This window comes from Ascidia mentula, chromosome 7, assembly GCF_947561715.1.
Source record: "Ascidia mentula chromosome 7, kaAscMent1.1, whole genome shotgun sequence".
Classification (NCBI taxonomy): domain Eukaryota; kingdom Metazoa; phylum Chordata; class Ascidiacea; order Phlebobranchia; family Ascidiidae; genus Ascidia; species Ascidia mentula.
In genome coordinates this window covers 4,881,042-4,901,046 of record NC_138572.1, presented here as the reverse complement: position 1 = coordinate 4,901,046, position 20,005 = coordinate 4,881,042, and the positions used below count along the sequence as shown (strand labels likewise).

At 39.7% G+C, this 20,005-nt stretch overlaps 2 protein-coding genes across 2 annotated transcripts; both read right to left on the bottom strand.

Annotated features, from left to right (window-relative positions):
• Positions 1-1,609: 1,609 nt before the first annotated feature.
• Positions 1,610-3,008, bottom strand: LOC145909215 (solute carrier family 2, facilitated glucose transporter member 5-like). The gene is made up of 3 exons (XM_082996547.1): positions 2,880-3,008; positions 2,586-2,730; positions 1,610-1,821 (listed from the first exon to the last, which is right to left on the bottom strand). Exons 1-3 carry the CDS (start codon positions 2,921-2,923, stop codon positions 1,693-1,695), a joined length of 318 nt encoding a protein of 105 aa, XP_082852673.1. The 5' UTR covers positions 2,924-3,008; the 3' UTR covers positions 1,610-1,692.
• Positions 3,009-4,449: 1,441 nt separating this feature from the next.
• Positions 4,450-17,159, bottom strand: LOC145907948 (solute carrier family 2, facilitated glucose transporter member 7-like). The gene is made up of 14 exons (XM_082995082.1): positions 17,008-17,159; positions 16,499-16,630; positions 15,403-15,670; positions 14,899-15,020; positions 14,670-14,840; positions 14,513-14,610; positions 14,050-14,221; positions 13,633-13,796; positions 13,339-13,483; positions 8,910-8,975; positions 7,309-7,413; positions 6,831-6,904; positions 6,346-6,462; positions 4,450-6,090 (listed from the first exon to the last, which is right to left on the bottom strand). Exons 1-14 carry the CDS (start codon positions 17,056-17,058, stop codon positions 5,358-5,360), a joined length of 2,418 nt encoding a protein of 805 aa, XP_082851208.1. The 5' UTR covers positions 17,059-17,159; the 3' UTR covers positions 4,450-5,357.
• Positions 17,160-20,005: the final 2,846 nt, after the last annotated feature.

Below are 20,005 nucleotides of genomic sequence, written 5' to 3'. Positions count from 1 at the left end.
TGAATTGAACTTAGACTGAGCTGGTTTGAATGCACTTTTGAATGCACTTAAACGGAAAACACATAACGTAGCTAACTTCAACACAAAAAGCAGTTTATCCCTTTGTCCGCTGCACTATATGTTTCCATGTGGCGAGTTTTGTCTATGTTTTCAGATCATGTGACCAAATATGGAAGTGACGCAAATAACGCAGGACCAAACGTCTGAATTTTTAGCCAGAAAAATCCGAGTGGCCTAAACTGATTTGGGCCTGGTAATTTTTGGGCCACGCAATATCTGCAGCCGGGTTTAGCAGCTTTTGCGCAATAAACAGCATTCTTTTAAATATTTTAACGCGCATAACTATTGCGTAATGTCGATTTCTCACAAACTGCTCACAAAAAAAAATATTTTTCTGCAACCCACTGTAAAAAGTAGCAAAACGACAACAGCTAATCACTGAAACACCGAATTGAAAAACTTATTGGTGATTCTATTTCTGTACCCACGCCTATACTTCTTTTTCACGCAAACCATCTCTGTTGAAATTAAGGATCCGCTTGACTGCACGACTTGGGCGACTTTTCAAATCATATTCAAGAGCGTCGTACCTTGCGCAGCGCAGCTGGATTTTCTCGGTCACGATCATATACGACCACCACTCACCGATTGGCATTAAAGCTAAATAGCCAATATGTTTTCAACAGTGAGCCGCAGACAAGGCCACTATTTCTACATAATAGGTCTTACAATTATGTTGTATGTGAGCAGTCAAGCACAGTCGCCGTCAACCATTGGGTATAACACTAAGTGCAACCCGCGGAAAACAAACCAACATGGAAGTACTAAAAAAACTTGCATAAGCAATAGGGCCCAAAAACAACTATAAAAGCAATTTCAAGCACGTCTTGCCTTAAAAAAATGTTTATCATTTATCTGATGCAATGTGACTTAACAACCTAAAAACCGCTTGCATTTGTTTAAAAGCAAAGTGGTCTGAAAGCGAAGCGCATTCAGTATACCATCCTTCGCATGCGGGTTAAGTGCGAGAGTGCGCCAGCGCTCCTCCTGCACGTGAATAGGAAGAATCATTCACATGAAAAGGAAGGAGCGATGGAGCGAACGAACTTTCACACGCTGTATTTGTTTTCCGATACCTGGACTTCGATTCGAGTTTGTAAAACATTTCAGATGCTCCATAACGGGTTCAGTGAATAAAAATCCAAAATCAATTACCCGGATGTGGACGCTGTTGAGCTGTTCTAGCGATGAGTTAATGGTCGATAAGCAATCGTTAATGATTGGCAGTGATTAATGGCAGCATAAACCAAGCGCCCGACCCGTATACCAAGAAGAAAACCTGATCGGGATTCGTGGCCAGGATATCCTATGTTCAAACCCCGTTGTGTTGTGAGCAAAAAAAAGTGAGCAATTGTTAACAACTCAAACACAGATAGCACAGAAAACAGTAACTGAACTAGAATCACCTTCAATAGAGGTTACCGATTCTTGTCAGTTTACGATAAGGGCGGCTATTGCACAAATACCTTAAAACACTACAATATATTTAATTGGTATCTTTTATCGTGTAATTTATTTTATGGTAGCAATGACGATAAACTGTAAATCGGTTAAAGTGAAACAAACGTTTGTTGGCAAGAGTTTTTACAGCAAAAAAGTGGTTGGGTCTGTCACATTTTGGTTAAAAACCCTTTACATGAAATGCGCTTGAATTTCTTCTGACGTTTTCCCTTTGGTGTCGGGCACGTAAAAGACTTGGAAAAGCAAGAAACAAGTTGATGTTGCAATCCAAACAGTCACCTCATAAGCACCAAGGTGCATCTAAAAACATAAAAAGTACTTTGTGGTTGATCCAGCTTGGCTACAATGCCATGGCAGCAGAGAATTGCCAATGAAGCAAATAATCGCGCCTGCGGTCCAGCCTTGTCATGTTATAGCATGAAACACTATCGCGTTGTAAAAAGTTCTACTTTACGATATTAATTAATGGTATATTTGTATGTTAAGTGCGGAAAGTGGTCATAGTCGTATAGTTATTTTTATCAGCACATGTTAAAACCTTGTTGACACCAAATGACCTTGGCTCTGTCACTGAAGGAAATCGCCTTTAATTGCAGCTAGACAACTGGTGTCATATCATAATTGCAAGCCACAAAATACTCATGTCAACCAAGGGTGGTAAACATGCACACATAGTGGTATAGGTCAATGACACTCAAACTGTGAGACGCGTACCAGTACATGCACCGATAAACAAGCAGTTAACGGCAGGTAAGCGATTGAATAATTTTTCTCAGTCGAAAAATTATTACACTTTTAATAAATATGGGCTTCTTGAAGTCCGAACGCAATCCAGCAATTCTACACAATTTCAAAAAAATCTACATTTGTTCCCTTAAATTCAAAATACACTTGTCTTCCACTTTTAAGTACAAAATACAGGCAAACTGTGTGACAGGAAGGCAACAGCCGGTAAACCGTATTTGATTTTGAGCACTGTGGCACAAGTTATTTAGCAGACACGATCTTTTCAAAACGCGCAACTTCGTCCAAACTGAATTTCCTAAACCAAAACGGGTTCCTACCTGCAAATATGGTGGAACAAAGGCGACCGTCCAAGCTGTAATCCAGAATAGAATCGAAGCGAGAGCGAAAGCTGTTGAACGTGTTGGTTCAGTCGTCAATTCCCCAATAAGTATCAAAGTAGTCAGTTGGATTCCAGTTATAATTCTGAAAATTTACATTACGAAACTGTGACAAACATAAAGAGGCATTGAAGTTTCACTTGTGTCACGCCAAAGAAGTGTTGCTAGTTAGGTCTCGATTTCATGAAGTAAAAACATTTTCATTGAAACATAAAAAGGGTAACAATTACTCACACGACAAAGTAGATACAAATGGCTACGATAGCTACGATTGGCATCGCGTTGGGTGCAAGATGGCTTGTTGCTTGACTAACGGTAAACAGAACCAGGGAAAGTATCGCCAGGATTGTTAAAAGTTTGTTTTTCTTAAAGCTTCCAAAACGGTTCACCAGTTTCGGCTGTGAAATGATAGTAAGTCAATTTACATTTTGCGCGTGTAACTTAGTGTTCGGTGCAGTGACATGAACATGACGAACACAAAAATTTGTTTTTTTTATTCATTAATATCGCAACCAATGTAATTTTTTTTTTTACACAAGTTATTTTTGATACCTGACGAAACAGGACAGACAGATCCGTTGTTACCGCCTAGTAAACAGGCTGATTCTAGTTGTCTGAATGACAGTTTTCGCTTAAATCAGAAATATTGGTACGCGACAGCATTCCAGGTGGTATGCGAGCACCTTTCCGTAATTTGCGAATCTAGTTCGAATTTTAAAAATCGTAAGTGATCTCAGAATGTTTGTTACTTCATCCCCTAGGTTACTTTATAACACTCAACTGGGTGGTATACGCCTCGAAATTGTTTTACCTCCAAGTGGTATGCAACCACAAAAAGGTTGGGAATCACTGGCTTAAGATCCCATGCCATAAAACATCGACGGAGTTTAACTTGGCGGACAAGCTTTACAGAAACCTTTCAAAAAAAGATAAATAAAAGTGTCGGTAGATGTTATATAACATCAACATCTAGGCGATTACGACATGACAAGCGTCAAACAAATTGAGAGTTTGGGTGTCTTATGGAGTTTGGCTGCGATGCTACCATAAGCTTCAGTTGGCCAGAGGGCGGTAACCCATGGATACGAAGACGCAAGCCGCTCATTAACCCTCTGGTCTGATTCTATGAGACAGGTAACTCATAAAGAAGAATTGAACAAAACACATTTACCTGTGTAGGTTTTGCAAGTTTGCCACGTGTTGCATGTTTGCTATACAACGCAATTGGTGTTGGCACTTAACACGGCAAACAGAGGACAAACTGCAGATTAGTCTATCAAACGTCACGGCAGATTATTTGCCATAAAAGAAGCTGTAGAAATGGCATGGCCTATAAAATCCGCACCTCAGGTATACGACTTGGGATTACAGTTTTCGAAAGCAGAAAAGCGAAGTAACTGCGAGCTTTTTCCTTTATGACAAATGTGTTCAACGGCAACGAAAATGCCGTGTTTGGATATTTTGTCACAAATTTCGATTAGTTTGACTCGTAAAGCAAACCAATTTCAAAGATGCAATAATGAGAGGAGCAAGCTTTCGAAAGCTGTTTAATTCGTTCAAAAGCACATTTGTTCGAACTCCAATGTTATTAATTTTGATGAGTTCGGTTAGCGCTTTCGGTTTCAAGGTAATTTCAATTAGAGACTATTGAATTGGACCCCGCATTTTCTACGGATGGCCCTGATACTGTGGGCTGCGAAAAACGTGGTTGAAAGACGCATGCGTTTTGAGACAGTTGAGAACTGTCTTAGATGCCATAAATGCGACGAATCCAACCCAAATAAGCAGATTGTACATAACGCCAAACACTTTTATTCAATAAAATTAACAATCAAACAGCGGTTGGATCTGACTTCAAGCAGTGATATTTGAGAAATGTAAGGGACGAAGTTGGTAACAATATAAAAAAAAGAGATGAAAATTGGCCGATTTGAAACACTTAGTACTTTTTTTTGCCACACCGGGGATCTAACCCAAGTCATCCTGGGCACGAATACCGATCAGGTTTTCTTTTATATATATGGGTCGGCCCGCTTTTGTCTTGAACGCGAGCGCTTTGTCGCTATCTAGTGTACGCCTTTTTGGGGAAAGCGCTGTCACAAAAATGTATCAGATTATTTTTTTGCAAATTTCGCAAATGGCAAAGTTCAAAAAGGAAATTCCACACACGCTAAATTAAATTCTTGGCCGAAAGACGTTTCAGATCACTCTCACCACAACTTTTAACAATATTACATCACATTTAAACGTAAACGCATGTTTTCCTTGAGACAATGTTTGTCTGTGGTCAAGCCAACGGTTTTTCAGAGCAGTCCTTGCGTAGAAAAGAATAAGGAAGAAAGTTTGTGGCTATCACGTTACAGTGTACAATACAATAGAAGTCGTAACATTACGCTGCGCGACTAAACGACCAAAATACCATGTCTCAAAGGAAGAAACGTTACATATACCGCATGATTCAAAAAGACGTTTTATAGCAAATACATTCCCTGTGCCTACACTGACGGCGTACATCCGCAATATACTATATTTATGGTTTGCCATATTGCCACATCTGTAGTTTCTTATAGTTGAAAACAGTTGCTGATGTTGAATATGAATCCAACGTGTAAAAAATTCGAGCCTTAAGTTTTGGGGATTGTGGTATTGGTCCCTATGGGGTTTGTGGTAAACTGTCGAACCACCTAAAACTTTTATAACATCGTAAATTTTCTAATGTGCCAAGCATTCGGCATATTCGTTGCCGTAATACATGTCTCTTATAGACGGAACAACTCGCGGCTTCTTCGCTTCACCGTACAAAGGAATGTCTGAATAACGCTTCTCATAATCTGGATTGTAAAGATTGTCCACGTTAATACCGTGAAGTACTCTACATAGTTGACACCAACGAGTTCTCCTTCGATAATTTGGCATCTTTTCTTGAGGCATCGTCATCCATCGCAAATACTCTTTATACGCAGTCACATTCTTGTCCAAGTACTGTAAATACTGTATCAACTCTGTTGGTGTATAGTCTTGAGCGTAGATGAACGAATTAGGCGGTGCTACTTTTTCGTAGTCGGCCTTGGTCGGTCCAATTACAACAGGGACTGTGCCATTACCCAAGGCGTTGTCCCAAAACTTTTCTGTGATGTATTCTTTGCACAACCAACTGTTCTCGAAAGCCAAATAAAACTTGTACTTATGGTTTTGGAAGTTTTGTAACTTTCGCTGAAAACACGCTCCGCCAGTGTCGACCTTGAGACCTTTTGCAATGAGTGTCTTTACAAAATTGAGGCGGGTAACTGCACCCCTTGTCCAGTCGCAGTTTGTCGCAACGAACAGAGCAAGGCCTGTTTTGTTGTTGATTAACTCGTCCAACTGTGTTTCAGTTATCGGTAGATTGTGAGATTTGTAGAGCTCCCCTGCCGAACCGTCAGGATAGTAAATGTCAGAATGGGATCTACGCAATATTGATGAGAACATAAAACATAAGCAAATGTTCATGTCTTATATCAGAAATGGTTATACACAGAAAGCATAGCCTGGAACTAATAATCACTAAAATTTCACGTATTCTGCCCCAAAACAAGCCAATCAATATGTTGATACCACCAAGTCAAACAATATTTGACTCAATACATTGGTCGGAGTAATAAGAACAGTCTTAAGAGCCACATGCTTTCTATTGAGTTATGTTAGTTGAAACAGTGCTTACCTGTAGGACATGGTTAGGTTGAAGACGTTGTTAACGTCCGTGAATCGTTTTCCTCTCAGATAATAGGAAGATATCGGACCTTCCCTTGCCCACCATACCCAATATTGACTCAGGTTTCTAGATAAACTACGTATTAATCCTGAGGTTAAGTTAATAGACATGGTTTCAATTTATATTGTCAACGACGAGGGGTAAATGTTTTTTTTGATGAGAAAGTGCATCTCAGTTTTTCCCAAAACGCATAGTTTTAATCGTGCTGTGCTTCTGCACTATAACTAGCTTCGGAATTTGTTTTTGACTGTGTGCCTCGTTTTTACTGTTTGTTACAACGTTGTACAAGACCCTAGGAATCAGGTCTTCAACGTGCACAATGTAAACGTGTCAAAAGTGTAATGGACCATTGTAATGACGAAGAATTAATAGTGGTGCTGCTTCCCGCTTCCGTGTACAGCACAGACAACGCTTAAGATTTTTGTATATTATACCTTGTGTTCGGCATAGTTTTGGGGTCAACCTCCTGAAAATGATACACCACTGCCTTTGTGCTTGAATTGTTGATCTACAAAAAATATACGTCCCGTCCCTTATTTTCTCATAAAACTAATCATCTTTGTGGTATTATTTGTGGGCACAGCTACGTGGTAAAATGATATAGTTATAATGACCGCATATTGAAAATAAGCAAGACGTTTATATCAAGACGCGAAGACTGGTCAGTCCACTAAGAAGCACAGGAAGATTTTGGAGTTTTTTGCTAATTCCGCATCAGCAATACAACCATGATGATGCATGTACTGGGCCATGCGATTATTTCTCATAAACGTACTTATTATCGACTTGCGCACTTGCGCACTTGCGCACTTGCGCATTCAATCACTATTTCAATGCATTGCGCCTTCAAACGTAGCGTGCTTAAGTTTTGGTGTCGACTGATTGTAACTCTGGGTAGCTTACAAAAGTTACCATGTTTTTGTCCATTGTGAGTTCGCAGTTTCCACAGCCGTCGCCGTCAGTAGATTTCCAAATCTGCGGCATGTTGAATGGAGGATACCACACCACAATATTGATCTCCAATCAAACACACGTTAATTAACATGGTTCAATTTTCTAACATATGTTCGATATATTGACAATAGCTGGTAATTTCAATGTGATTAGTAAATCAAATCTGGATCAAAAAAACTGGTAATTTGTTTCATACTAAACCCCCAAATACCAAGCACGCGTGCGCTGGCATCGAATGTGGGGGTTATAGTTTTCCAGACGATTTTTAATGCAAAGGGCTATAAGTACAATGTGTATTATGTAAAACAACGCCAAGGTCACGAAAGCGCTAATCAATCTTCGTAAATTATAACAACGTATGGGACAGGGTCATTAAATGGGTTTAATGGGCAAAGTATTACTTATTGGCATTGGGTTGAAGTTCCTTTAACTTTCGCTTGTATCCCGTGCCAAAAAGCATGTGACACATACTGCAGACGATTTAAACCAGTGTTTCTCAAACTTTTTTTCTGCACCGCCCCCCAAAACACCTTTGTCATTTAACAACGCCCAACAGAACAGACAAAAAACATAACGAATTTATTTGTTGTTTGTCAATTAATGCGATAGTTGAGGTTGGTGGAATGACACCAATTTCGTCTGATTTCTAATATTTCAATACCAAACTCTAGTTAAAAACAAGTAAACCATACCATCGAAAATCCTCATTTTCGAAAAGCGATTATTTAGCGTTGGTTGATGACACATTGTGACATACATAAAATTCGTTGTGACGTCAGAATCAATAAATTCTAGTTTAGCATGCGAGAAAGGCCTTTTATGAAGTAGCATAAATTATGCAAAGGTTGGACTGAATCATTTAGGCCAGTGATTCCCAACCTTTTTGTGGTTGCGTACCACTTGGAGGTAAAACAATTTCGTCGTGTACGACCTAATTGAGTGTGACAAAGTATCCTAGGGGATAAACTATCCAAAATTTTGAAATCAGTTACGATTTTTTAAATTCGAACTATACCCGCAAATTACGGAAAGGTGCTCACGTACCACTTGGAATGCGGTCGCGTACTACTAGTGGTACACGTACCACCGGTTGGGAAACACTTACGCTATAAGAGAAAATTTGCCCTGTCTCCAAGCGCCACCAACCGGTCATTTGTTTCCTAGCGCCCCCCAATCGCCCATTTGGTCTCCAGCGCCCCCCGTACGATTGCAAACGCCCTCAGGGGGGCGCTGGCGCCCACTTTGGGAACCAGTGATTTAAACGATTACTAAGCAACAGTTATACGTGACACGTTTGATTGACAATATGTCTATTGCCAAGTGCAACGCAAGTGTAGAAAATGAAGATTTGAATGCAATATTTCTGAGTCGTTTAGTGCTTCTATGGTTTACAAAACAATTAGCAGGGCATCATGTCAAAAAGACTTTGACAGACGAAAGCTGCTGTGGCTTCATCTGTTTAATCTTTTGCCCTGCCACGCATTTTCCAACATAATAATCCATTGTAATTTCAGTTCTTCGAACTTATTAACTGCCAGAATACTTAATACTACACTTACTTTTTGTGTAGAGTTGTTCAGTGCTGATTGAAGTGGTTCATAGGCTCCGAGCGCATTGTGGCCGTTCTAGTGAACAGAACAGGCTGTTAGGATATTCAAATGTAACTATTAATATGCAATCTTTTTACATGGGAGAGCAAAATAAACCGCAATTTGCCGATCCGTGCTCCCCAAAACGAACAGGCTGTACCATTATACCGCGGTGATTTATAAATGACTTCGAACTTGATCCAACTACAATTTGATTGTCACAACTACACCAAGTAAACAACTAGGAAAAGCAGTCTCACATATTGCGAAGCTTTCCTTGATACTGTCTCATCTTCTTCGCCGTTGACAATGTTACTTAGCACGGCCAGTCGCTGAAAATGCAATTTGCCGCGATTTGTGTAGGTAAATTCCACTAGGAGGACCACAGCAAGCAAACAAAGCACGGAGAGAAAGAGCAGCACAATGTACTTAATCTTCATCTGTTGTCTTCTTAGGCAAGGGACGCACTTAAATATTTGGAAAATTACTACTGACAGTTGTAGTTTTAATTCCGCTGAGTCTTCAAACCAAAGCACATTAAAGCGTTTAGAAAAACAGAGCGTACGCAGTACTTCACTTATCGTGACCCCAACACTAAATATCGAAACAACTTCCTTACATTCATTGAGTAAATACAGTGTATATGTCCTTACTTCCAAACCTCTATGCTCTGTCTGGGGACAGTTTCCCTGGAAAATGCTTACTTACAACCGCGCATGACGTAGCTAAGGGCTACAGTGCAGTGTATATGCAATGGCAAGATCTACGTCTTGTACAGGCGATCATTTCCGCATTCCGTGCGAAAATATCAGAATGCCAGTCATTGGGCTGTGGTCTATGGCTTTCTTATGACAATAAATAAACGTGGAGAAATAGTTACGCGCCTATTGGAATACATAATACAGAAACATTAACAAAACAGAACCCGTTAATTGGGTATAACGGCTCCTAACGCTAGTTTCTGCAGGATTGAAATCCCAGTGTATACCTGAATGTAGCAGCAACCCTTTTTATCAGCCAAACAAATGTATGAAACTTGATGACAAACGGTTTAGGGCTTTCACATCCAGGCGCCGGGAAATCGGCCCATTGTCCACTGGTGGGTTTCAAACGACCACTGGTAGTGTTGCTTATCGCGCTGCATATTTTTGAATCAGTCCTGCTGAGCTATTGCTGGAAACCAACCTCAAATCGCAATGCTATTGTTGGATCTGTATTACACTTTAACTGTTTCTCGGATTGAATGAAGTTTATCGAGTGATGTATAGTTAAAGTATTATGTCTGAAGATTTGTAACAGTGACTGGGCTAGCAGCTCCGCACAAAAAGGCCAGAAAAATTGCTTTTTGAAACACCCTTTTGAAAGACAGCGTCGATAACGCATAAACTGATAAGCATAGAAGTTCGTACGACAACAAAGAGTGTGGTCGTAGTCTCCATGAACAAAATCATAAAAACTAGCCTTCTGTTGGTAAGCGTCTAATCCGGTACGACAACTAACAGTGTACTCATAGTCCCCAGCTCATAAAAGCACATGAAATTACAAGTATTTTACAAACCCTCTTGGTGGAAAACCAAAGGCCCAACGGCTAACTGCTTGAATGTATTTACAATTGCTCCTCCTTTTTTAGCCCAAGAGGAGATCGGGGCGCTCATTCGCTTTTGTGCTCAATCCTTTTTATGGAGGTGTATTGAATCCGCTTTCAACGATCACTTTGCATTAAATGTAACGCAATCCAACACACTTAATCTTTTTAGATTTATTCTTGTTCTTTCTCCGATTCAACGAAAACGGCATGCAGTTCAAGTAAAGGTCGCATATTATTAATGTTTGCCTATTTTACCACGTTTTTGGTCAACCACAACAACTAAACCACATATGTAAACACATGCGAAATATGGATGGTTTTAATTCTTCTCACTTCCGAACAGTTCAAATCGCTTCCGGACTGAATTGAACTTAGACTGAGCTGGTTTGAATATCTGAATGCACTTAAACGGAAAACACATGACGTAGCTACAACAGCAAAACAAAAAGCACGTCATCTCTTTGTCCGCTGCACTATTTTCCATGTTGCGAGTTTTGTCTATGTTTTCAAATCATGTGACCAAATATGGAAGTGACGCAAATAACGCAGGACCAAACGTCTGAATTTTTGGCCATAAAAATCCGAGTGGCCTAAACTGATTTGGGCCTGGTAATTTCTGGGCCACGTAATATCTGCAGCCGGGTTTAGCAGCTTTTGCGCAGTAAACAGCATTCTTTAAAATATTTTAACGCGCATAAGTATTGCGTAATGTCGACAAACTTTATCTGCAACGCACTGTAAAAAGTAGCAAAACGACAACAGCTAATCACTGAAACACCGAATTGAAAAACTTATGGTGATTCTATTTCTGCACCTACGCCTATACTTCCTTTTCACGCAAACCAGCTCTGTTAAAATTAGGGATCCGCTTGACTGCATGTCTTGGGCGACTGAGCAAACCACATTCAAGATCACATTTCGCGTTGTACCTTGCGCTGCGCAGCTGGATTTTCTCGGTCACGATCATATACGACCACCACTCACCGATTGGCATTAAAGCTATATAGCCAATATGTTTTCAACAGTGAGCCGCAGACAGAGCCATTATTTCTACATAATAGGTCTTACAATTATGTTGTATGTGAGCAGTCAAGCAAGACATCCAATTTGCGGTGACTACAGCACAGTCGCCGTCAACCATTGGGTATAAAACTAAGTGCAACCCGCGGAAAACAAACCAACATGGAAGTACTAAGAAAAACTTGCATAAGCAATAGGGCCCAAACACAACTATAAAAGCAATTTCAAGCACGTCTTGCCTTAAAAAAACATGTTTATCATTTATCTGATGCAATGTGACAAACTTAACAACCTAAAAACCGCTTGCATTTGTTTAAAATCGAAGTGGTCTGAAAGCGAAGCGCATTCAGTATACCATCCTTCGCATGCGGGTTAAGTGCGAGAGTGCGCCAGCGCTCGTCCTGCACATGAAAAGGAAGGAGCGATGGAGCGAACGAACTTTCACACGCTGTATTGTTTTCCGATACCTGGACTTCGATTCGAGTTTGCAAAACATCTTCGATGCTCCATAGCGGGTTCAGTGAATGAAAATCCAAAATCAATTACCCGGATGTGGACGCTGTTGAGCTGTTCCAACGATGAGTTAATGGTCGATAAGCAATCGTTAATGGACGGTTGATTGCCTGCATTGGTCAAGCGCCCGACCCGTATACCAAGAAGAAAACCTGATCGGGATTCGTGGCCAGGATATCCTATATGTTCAAACCCCTGTTAACAACTCAAACACAGATAGCACAGAAAACAGTAACTGAACTAGAATCACCTTCCATAGAGGTTACCGATTCTTGTCTGTTTACGTTAAGGGTAGTTATTGTACAAATACCTTAAAACACTGCAATATTTTTATTTGGTATCTTTTATCAAGCAATTTATTGTATGGCAGCACGGTCGATAAATGATCAAATCAGTCAAAGTGAAACAGACGTTTGTTGGCAAGAGTTTTTACAGCAAAAAAGTGGTTGGGTCTGTCACATTTTGGTTAAAAACCCTTTACATGAAATGCGCTTGAATTTCTTCTGACGTTTTCCCTTTGGTGTCGGGCACGTAAAAGACTTGGAAAAGCAAGAAACAAGTTGATGTTGCAATCCAAACAGTCACCTCATAAGCACCAAGGTGCATCCAAAAACATAAAAAGTACTTTGTGATTGATCCAGCTTGGCTACAATGCCATGGCAGCAAAGCATTGCCAATGAACCTAATAATCGCGCCTGCGGTCCAGCCTTGTCATGTTATTGCATGAAACACTATCGCGTTGCATGAAACACTATCGCGACACCAAATGACCTTGGCTCTGTCACTGAAGGAAATCGCCTTTAATTGCAGCTAGACAACTGGCGTCATATTAATTGCAAGCCACAAATTACTCAAGTCAACCCAGGGTCATAAACATGCACACACAGTAGTATAGGTCAATGCTACTTAAACTGTGGTACGCATATAAGTACATGCACCGGTAAGCAAACAGTTGACGGCAGGTGCAAGCGATTGTAAATTTTTTCTCAGTCGAAAAATTATTACACTTTTAATAAATATGGGCTTCTTGAAGTCCAAACGCAATCCAGCGATTCTACACAATTTCAAAAAAATCTACATTTGTTCCCTTAAATTCAAAATACAGTTGTCTTCCACTTTTAAATACAAAATACAGGCAAACTGTGTGACAGGAAGGCAACAGCCGGTAAACTGTATTTGATTTTGAGCACGGCGGCACAAGTTATTTAGCAGACATGAACTTCTCAAAACGCGCAACTTCGTCCACACTGAATTTTCTAACCCAAAACTGGTTCCTACCTGCAAATATGGTGGAACAAAGGCGACCGTCCAAGCTGTAATCCAGAATAGAATCGAAGCGAGAGCGAAAGCTGTCGAACGTGTTGGTTCAGTCGTCAATTCCCCAATAAGTATCAAAGTAGTCAGTTGGATTCCAGTTATAATTCTGAAAATTTACGTTACGAAACTGTGACAAACATAAAGAGGCATTGAAGTTTTACTTGTGTCACGCCAAAGAAGTGTTGCTAGTTAGGTCTCGATTTCATGAAGTAAAAACATTTTCATTGAAACATAAAAAGGGTAACAATTACTCACACGACAAAGTAGATACAAATGGCTACGATAGCTACGATTGGCATCGCGTTGGGTGCAAGATGGCTTGTTGCTTGACTAACAGTAAACAGAACGAGGGAAAGTATCGCCAGGAATGTTGAAAGTTTGTTTATCATCAAGCTTCCAAAACGGTTCACCAGTTTCGGCTGTGAAAAGGTAGAAAATCAATTTATATTTTGCGCGTGTAACTTAGTGTTCGGTGCAGTGACATGAACATGACGAACACCAAAATTCGTTTTTTTTTCTTCATTAATATCGCAACTAATGTAATTTTACTTTTTACACATATTTTCCATTTACGTTGCAGTTAGACATACAAAAAATATTTGAAAAGGTTTTGAAATATTTGTGTCTTCAACGCATTGAAATTGACGAATGCAATTATTTTTTGGTGGTTACCCCTAATAGAGAAAAGAGAAACTGGATTCCATAAACTCCTATGCTTGCACTTGTAACATGTTCTGGTGCAACATTGGCGTTCAAAAAGATCTGATCAGTGTATAAAGTCAAGTGGTTTATTCCAGTCAGCATGAAGCCAGCATACACGCCTGCCACGGCTATAAGCTGATTTCTAAATAAAAGTACAACATTTTGATTGCGGGATAAAACCTCACAAGCCTTATTAGTTTTGAAGAGAGGCTATTCTTAACTATGCAGAACTGTGTTGTGCTGGTGTATACTATTATGATGTTTGGTAATACGAAGGAATGCGCCGTAATGGCTAAAGCGGACTCCTCCACGGTATATAGTTTATAGGTATATGCTGGGAAAGTCTATAACCAGCCTACTAAACAAGGCAAGGTAGCTAATACGATTCAACACTAACATAGTGCGGAATATTAGTCTCCATGTACTAACATACCTGTATCTTTTGGTAAAAAGCATTTCCTTTACGTTGACAACATTTATGTTTTTGTTGACTTCTTTCTCAATTTCCCGAAGCTCTTCCTTAATCTGATCCTAAATTGTTTTTCTCGATCAATGCCATGTCAAAAAGTATATGCGAAGAAATAACGTACTTTCAAATCTATTCTCAGTCGTTTCAGCACATCCACTGCTTCTTGGGCCTTTCCGGTGCGTACAAGGTAGAAGGGTGTCTCAGGAAACCAAAGGCTAGAGATCAGATATACGAGAGACGGAACACATGGAAATGCAACTCCTACTGGCCACAGACTTGCAGTTCCAAACACCTGTACAAACACATACAGTTGTTTACTGCAAGTATAAAGAGACATTTACTTTTCGAACCTTTTGATGGGATAGAATTAATCCGAAAAGAAGTCCAAAAGCAAGGGATATGGAACATGTACTTTGCCATACGGCTTGTTTGTTTTTGGCGCTTAACTCGACCATCATGAGAGGTACAAGAGCTAAAGAAAAATTGTGAACGCTTTTCGTATATCTTGTTTTCTCCGTAAGGAAAGCTAGTTTGGTGCCCAACAGATGACGGTGATTGTGTAGTCACCACAAAGTCGTGTAGAACAGAAGAGTCACGCCAAGCTGCACTGATGAGACCTTATAGGTCGAAACAGTGGCCATCTGCATGCAGCTCACAAAAAGCTGATAGCATTGCTGCGGTGGTCATTAAAATTTCTAATATGTAGCAAACACACGAGAAGCACTTGCTGAAACACTAGTACCGTTATTAGTGAAAGGGAATAATGATCGCAAACTTGTCGTTGTGGTTCAAATCCGCGCATACTTTTTTCAGATTTATGACAATTTCCAATAAATTAACGTAACGATGCTTACCGAAAAAAACGCCCATCGGAATACCACTGATAAATCGCCCTATGATTACACACTCGTAGGATCCAGATAGACCACCACCAAGAGTGATAACAAGATATCCAGTTATGTTGATAACATGGACCAGTTGCAGAAAATGCTTTCTGGTGAAGAAAGTTAACATTATCTTTGTGCTTGTTCCTCCACAGAAACCTCCAACGATAAGAAATGAAAACGTCAACGAAAGCAGAAGAAGCCAGGTGTCTTCCGGAATTGGTTGTCCATTGCGATTCTGAAACAATGGACAAAAGGATTGAAATGGTGAGCAATTCAAAATAACTCACAAAGAGTGATGCATGATCAGCGCCAGTGCCAGTTTTTATTTAAAATTACACAGGAATATTAATTTCGCCTTGACGACATCATTAGTTTCTTATTTGAATAAGCATAGAAACTGATGATGCCGTCAAGGCGAAATTAATATATCTGTGCAATTTTAAATAAAAGATGGCAAGCTGATCGTCCATCACACTTTGTAGGTTTTTTTGGATGCCTGACGAAACAGGACATGTCCGTTGTTACCGCCTAGCAAACAGGCTGATTCTAGTTGTCTGAATGATACTTTTCGCTTAAATCAGTGTTTCCCAACCGATTGTTGGGAAACAGTGGTACGCGATGGCATTCCAGGTGGTATGCGAGCACCTTTCCGTAATTTGCGGATACAGTTCGAATTTAAAAATCGTAAGTGATCTCAAAATATCTGTATTTCATCCCCTAGGTTTCTTTATAACACTCAACTAGGTGGTATGCGTCAAAATTGTTTTAAATCCAAGTGGTACGCAACCACAAAAAGGTTGGGAGTCACGTGCATAAATTGTAAGCAATATGCAAACTGTAATAACAGGCATAACCCTGAGGAAGTCTTCTGCTTAATCGACTGGTAAATCGTTGGATACCAGACAAGATATGAAAGATCAGCCGGTACCACCTAGCAAAAATAGGCTAATTTCCTCTGTTTGACACAATTCTGTCAAATGATGTTCAATAAAAACTTTCGAAACTTAAATGCCAGAAAATCAAATCCTATTAAATTCTAATACTACGTAATAACAGGTGTTACTTGATAGGTTGTGCTGTATATGTCACGAAGAATCGGTATGATTGGTCCAAGTATCGTCAAGTTCATTCCAACGACGAAGAAGGACATTGCTCCACTTACAAACAACACACATGCTCCAAACCAAGAGTTGCCCTGTTGATATAACAGGTAAACGTTCAACTAAAAGCTAAAGAAACATTTCATCGTAGTATACTGGATATATTGATTTGTTGTCATAATTATATTCGTGCTGAATACGCGATTTTTCGTTAAATTAATCAAAAATAGGAACACAAATCACGCGCCATTCAAACTGATAATGGCATAAGTTTTTTCCAAAACGTTTTTTAAACATGACAATGTTAATAACAATTTTGGCCAGTCTTTTTATTCTCACAATTAATCGAAAATAGTTGCAGAAAAGAAGATTTACAGCCCGTACAAAATGTCCCTTTTCATTGAGCAAAAAATATATTTGATACAATTTTAGCGTTTAATTGTTGTTTCTTCGCTAAAATAAGGAAACTTACAGCAGGTTCAGATTGTGTCAATCTTAAACTCGTGGCCTTTTCCTTATCCATTTTCGAAATACTTGCCCAACGCTATAAACAGCAGGTCCGTTGCAATGCACTGCAGTGTTTGAAACAAGTCTCAAATGATTTTCAGTGACCTCCGTCTCCAAATGTTTGCAAGCAAAACGTCGGGTTGCTGCAGAATGTTTTGCTGTAATGTTAGACGCCAGCCAGGCGCACCAGCCTTTTTCTGTGTAATTTGACGCAGCTTTAGTGCGTCTCTCGTCTAGATCAATCAGTTTGCAAATGCACTCTATATGCCCTTTGTGCAGTCATGCGTATCTAACAAAACAAAACTCGAACCTCGTCCTGGTTTAAAGCTGCAAATTTCCCTGTGGTTTTCGAGGACTGACGTGTATGCAATCAACCGAGCACAAACCTTGCAAAATTTCAACCACATTGTTTCGAAAATATGTTTTGTCCAATTTTCTACATCGCAAACATTGTGTTGCTGCTGCAAGCATATCGTATTTTGATTAATCTGCTCTTCTGGCACAAAGTAACTTTTGTTTACCTTCCCCCAGAAAGTGTAGTTGAATAGCAGGCGAAACGTGTGAATAAAGTGTGCGTTGAATTGTGCCAGAAGAACAGATTATTTAAAATTCCCACATCACGATACATTGCAAAACCTCAGTCCGCTCCTAGTACCCTATTATGTTTTCAATTCGGCTGAGATGCAAGATGCCAGTTCTTATTTAAACAACTACAGAGACACACAAGTACGCAATCTTGTGTATATGCTCTGCGCTGTGAGCAACCCAAATCGTCAATATACTGAAGCATAGGATACCGAAGACAGAAAAGTGTTGTAACTCAGACGCAAGAAAAACTTTTACAAAGACACCAGTGAAACGTAATACATGCATACATATTTAAGATCCCATGCCATAAAACATCGACAGAGTTTAACTTGGCGGACAAAATTTACAGAAACTTTCCAGAAAAAGTGTCGGTAGATGTTACATAACATCAGCATTTAGGCGATTACGACATGATAAGCGTCAAACAAATTGTGAGTTTGGGGGTCTTATGGAGTTTGGCTGCGATGCTACGATAGGCCTCAGTGATTTTGGCCAGAGGACGGTAGCCCATGGATACGAAGACGCATGCCGCTCATTAACCCTCTGGTCTGATTTTATGAGTCAGGTAACTCATAAAGAAGAATTGAACAAAACATATTTACCTGTATAGGTTTTGCAAGTTTGCCACGTGTTGTATGTTTGCTATACAACGCAATTGGTGCTGGCACTTAACACGGCAAACAGAGGACAAACTGCAGATTAGTCCATCAAACGTCACGGCAGATTATTTGCCATAAAAGAAGCTGTAGAAATGGCATGGCCTAAAAAATCCGCACCTCAGGTATACGACTTGGGATTACAATTCTCGAAAGCAGAAAAGCGAAGAAACTACGAGTTTTCCCCTTTATGACAAATGTGTTGAACGGCAACGAAAAATCCGTGTTTGGTTATTTTGTTACAAATATCGATTAGTTTGACTCGTAAAGCAAACCAATCACCTTCAAAGATGCAATAATGAGAAGAGCAAGCTTTCGAAAGCTGTTTGATTCGTTCAAAAGCAATTTTGTTCGAACTCCAATGTTATTAATTTTGATGAGTTCGGTAAACGCTTTCGGTTTTAAGGCAATTTCAATTAGAGACTATTGAATTGGACCCCGCATTTTTTACGGATGGCCCTGATACTGTGGGCCGCGAAAAACATAGGCAGATTGTACATAACGCCAAACACTTTTATTCAATAAAATTAGCAATCAAACAGGTTGTGTAGTAAGCAATGTGGAGCCAATAATATGAATTTGTGTATAAGCTGCAGACAGGTTGTGTAGTGTTCTGACACACGTAAGCACTCATGCTTTGCAGACTTGATTGTAATGCACCTTAGAGGTCACAAGCGTTCTTTTATACGGTAGCAATAGAAACAATACTCAACATAGAGACAATAATGCAAGAGACAATATTGATCTGGCTTCAAGCAGTGATATTTGAGAAAGGTAACAGACGAAGTTGGTTACGAAACACGAAGAGAGACTTCCATATGTAAAAATAAATCATGAAAAAAAATTGGCCTGGATGCGGTACAGATTTACACGAAGGATGAAAATAATTAATGACTGTCAAACAATCTGAATGTCTTGTATATATAGTATCGTGTCATACCATGCGGCTGTACTTATTGTTGCTTATGTGACCATCATTAAATGCCATAGAACAGTAAGTCAAAATCGGATGAACAATGACGTAATTCCTTCAATTGGTGCCAAGTATAACAGTCGCAGGGATAATCGAAGAACAGGGAACAGGAAATAATAAACAATGCATGAATGGAGGAGCGTTTGATGCAATTAATCAGTGCTTATTTAATGTGTTTGCCTGTTACAATGTGGCAGAATGTAGCCACTGTAGTGGAACATTATCTTTCAAGGGCATGTATTTTTGCCTGGTTAAACCAGAATGGAGTGCTGTACGGTCTGTGCCTGGTTCAGCTATTCTTGTTGTGCTGTAATTTGCAGTTATTCTGCGTAGGATTTGTAAATACCCTTTGCGAATTTTTAGCTGATGTTTTGGACGTCACAATTACCAGGCTGACTTACAACTCATATGATGTGCGAGTCATAAAGTGTTAAGGCAAACCGAAATTGCTGAGATCCTGGTCTTGACCTACAGTGGTAAAATGAATTTTCGTTTTAGGTTAGGTTGAAGAGACAAAGAACAAATCACCATGGTTTTCAAGAATTTCACTCAAGCAGTTTTAGTGATTTTAAGTGTCTGCTGTGTTACGTTTGTTATGCATCATTATGATGCATACACCGTCATTCTTCGCCGATCAACCGAGGTAATTTTTCTCATTTAAGAAAATTGTGTGTGCGGCATAAAAGCGCTATTGCATTTTTTTGCCAGTTTGATTTTGTGATGCGTTCTCCCTGTTAGTTGCCCAA

Bases quoted from the DNA above. Each gene is read 5' to 3' on its own strand.
- LOC145909215 (XM_082996547.1), bottom strand. From the start codon at position 2,923: ATGCCAATCGTAGCTATCGTAGCCATTTGTATCTACTTTGTCGT. The intron at 2,731-2,879 runs GTGAGTAATTGT...GTAAATTTTCAG, and splicing joins ATTTGTATCTACTTTGTCGT to AATTATAACTGGAATCCAAC. The intron at 1,822-2,585 runs GTAGGAACCCGT...TTATGTTTTTAG, and splicing joins TTGTTCCACCATATTTGCAG to ATGCACCTTGGTGCTTATGA.
- LOC145907948 (XM_082995082.1), bottom strand. From the start codon at position 17,058: ATGGATAAGGAAAAGGCCACGAGTTTAAGATTGACACAATCTGAACCT. The intron at 14,222-14,512 runs GTATGTTAGTAC...ACTTTTATTTAG, and splicing joins CTTTTTACCAAAAGATACAG to AAATCAGCTTATAGCCGTGG. The intron at 6,463-6,830 runs GTATAATATACA...TAGTTTATCTAG, and splicing joins AAAACTATGCCGAACACAAG to AAACCTGAGTCAATATTGGG.